General features: G+C 61.4%; 1 protein-coding gene across 1 annotated transcript in view; it reads right to left on the bottom strand.

Annotated features, from left to right (window-relative positions):
* SFTPB (surfactant protein B) overlaps window positions 1-995 on the bottom strand; it is a 7,871-nt gene extending 6,876 nt beyond the window's left edge. Inside the window, exons 1-2 of the mRNA XM_027129168.1 lie at window positions 908-995; window positions 202-329 (exon numbers count right to left, since the gene is read on the bottom strand). Of these exons, the coding sequence (XP_026984969.1) occupies window positions 202-329; window positions 908-971 (192 nt within the window). The 5' untranslated portion in view covers window positions 972-995. The remainder of the gene's footprint in view (window positions 1-201; window positions 330-907) is intronic.
* Between the last annotated feature and the right edge of the window lie 308 nt (window positions 996-1,303).

The raw sequence follows: 1,303 nt of genomic DNA, 5'->3' as shown, positions 1-1,303 counted from the left end.
CCATCCCATCCCATCCCATCCCATCAATCCCATCCCTTCCCCCCCAACCCATCCCATCCCTTCCCCCCAACACATCCCATCACATCCCATCCTATCCCATCCCCTCCCATCCCCTACAGGGGCTCCAATCCCATCCAGAGCCTACCCAGGACCCTCTATCCCAAGACCTTTGGTCTCGGTACATCCTTGGGTGGTACTCACAGCTTCCACATGTCCCCAGACTTCCTGCAGGCAGTGCCCTAGGGCTCTGCACTGCAATGCTTGCTCCAGGCTTTGGCACCAGAACTCGGGGCCCTGGGCGCAGGCCGGGGATGAGGTGGTCCCGACAGCTGCTGTTTGGGGCCAGAGCAACCTTGGGATCCGAGCCACACCTGGCACCCTGGCCTCACCCAACCTCCAAACCCAATTTTACTGGGACGCATGACTGTTAAACATGCTGGAGTCGGACGGCTCTGTGTTCTACCTGCTATAGTGCCTACCAGCTGTGCGACCTTGGACAAGCCCTGGAGTTTCTCTGAGTCAAAACCCCCTCATCGGGCTTCCCTGGTGGCACAGTGGTTGAGAGTCCGCCTGCCGATGCGGGGGACACGGGTTCATGCCCCAGTCCGGGAAGATCCCACATGCCGTGGAGCGGCTGGGCCCGTGGGCCATGGCCGCTGGGCCTGCGCGTCCGGAGCCTGTGCTCCGCAACGGGAGAGGCCACAGCAGTGAGAGGCCCACGTACCGTAAAACAAACCAAAACAAAACAAAAAAACCTCCTCATCTTTAAAACTAGGACAAGGTACAGACTGAGGATAATGCGTGGGACAGAGCCAGGGCTCAGTAAGTGGTGGAGGAGGTCGTGATGCCCCCTCCACACCTGGCCCCGGGGTGAAGAATGGGGTGAGGAGAGGCTGGGGAGACTCACCAGTGCCCGGCCCACAGAGCGCAGGCAGCAGGAACAGCCACGGCAGCAGGTGCGACGTGGCCATGGCTTCTCCACAGTGTGGACACCCTGCCTGGGGTGGGGCCCTTATAGCTGGGGGCTGGGGCGTGGGAACAGAGCCCTGTGGGAGCAGCCGTGACCTCAGTGTTTGCCTTTGCCCTGGAGGGCCCTCCAGGTGCTTTGCTTTGATCCCCTCCTCTTCCCAGCAGTGACACTCCTGCCAGCCCCCACCCCACCCTGGCTCCTGCCTGATGTCCTGCTCCCCTGGGAACCCCTGAACAGCCACATCCTATCCCCCATGGGCCTGGACTCCCTCCAACCAGGGGGCTCTTGAGCCTTCACATCTGGTCCCATCTCTCTGGGTTATGGAAGGGAAAC

The sequence above is a fragment of the Aethalodelphis obliquidens genome, unplaced genomic scaffold (assembly GCF_003676395.1).
Source record: "Aethalodelphis obliquidens isolate GAN/ISIS:26980383/991018 unplaced genomic scaffold, ASM367639v1 scaffold35, whole genome shotgun sequence".
Taxonomy (NCBI): Eukaryota; Metazoa; Chordata; class Mammalia; order Artiodactyla; family Delphinidae; genus Aethalodelphis; species Aethalodelphis obliquidens.
Note: the sequence above shows the minus strand (reverse complement) of the source record. Positions and strands in the feature narration are given on the sequence as shown.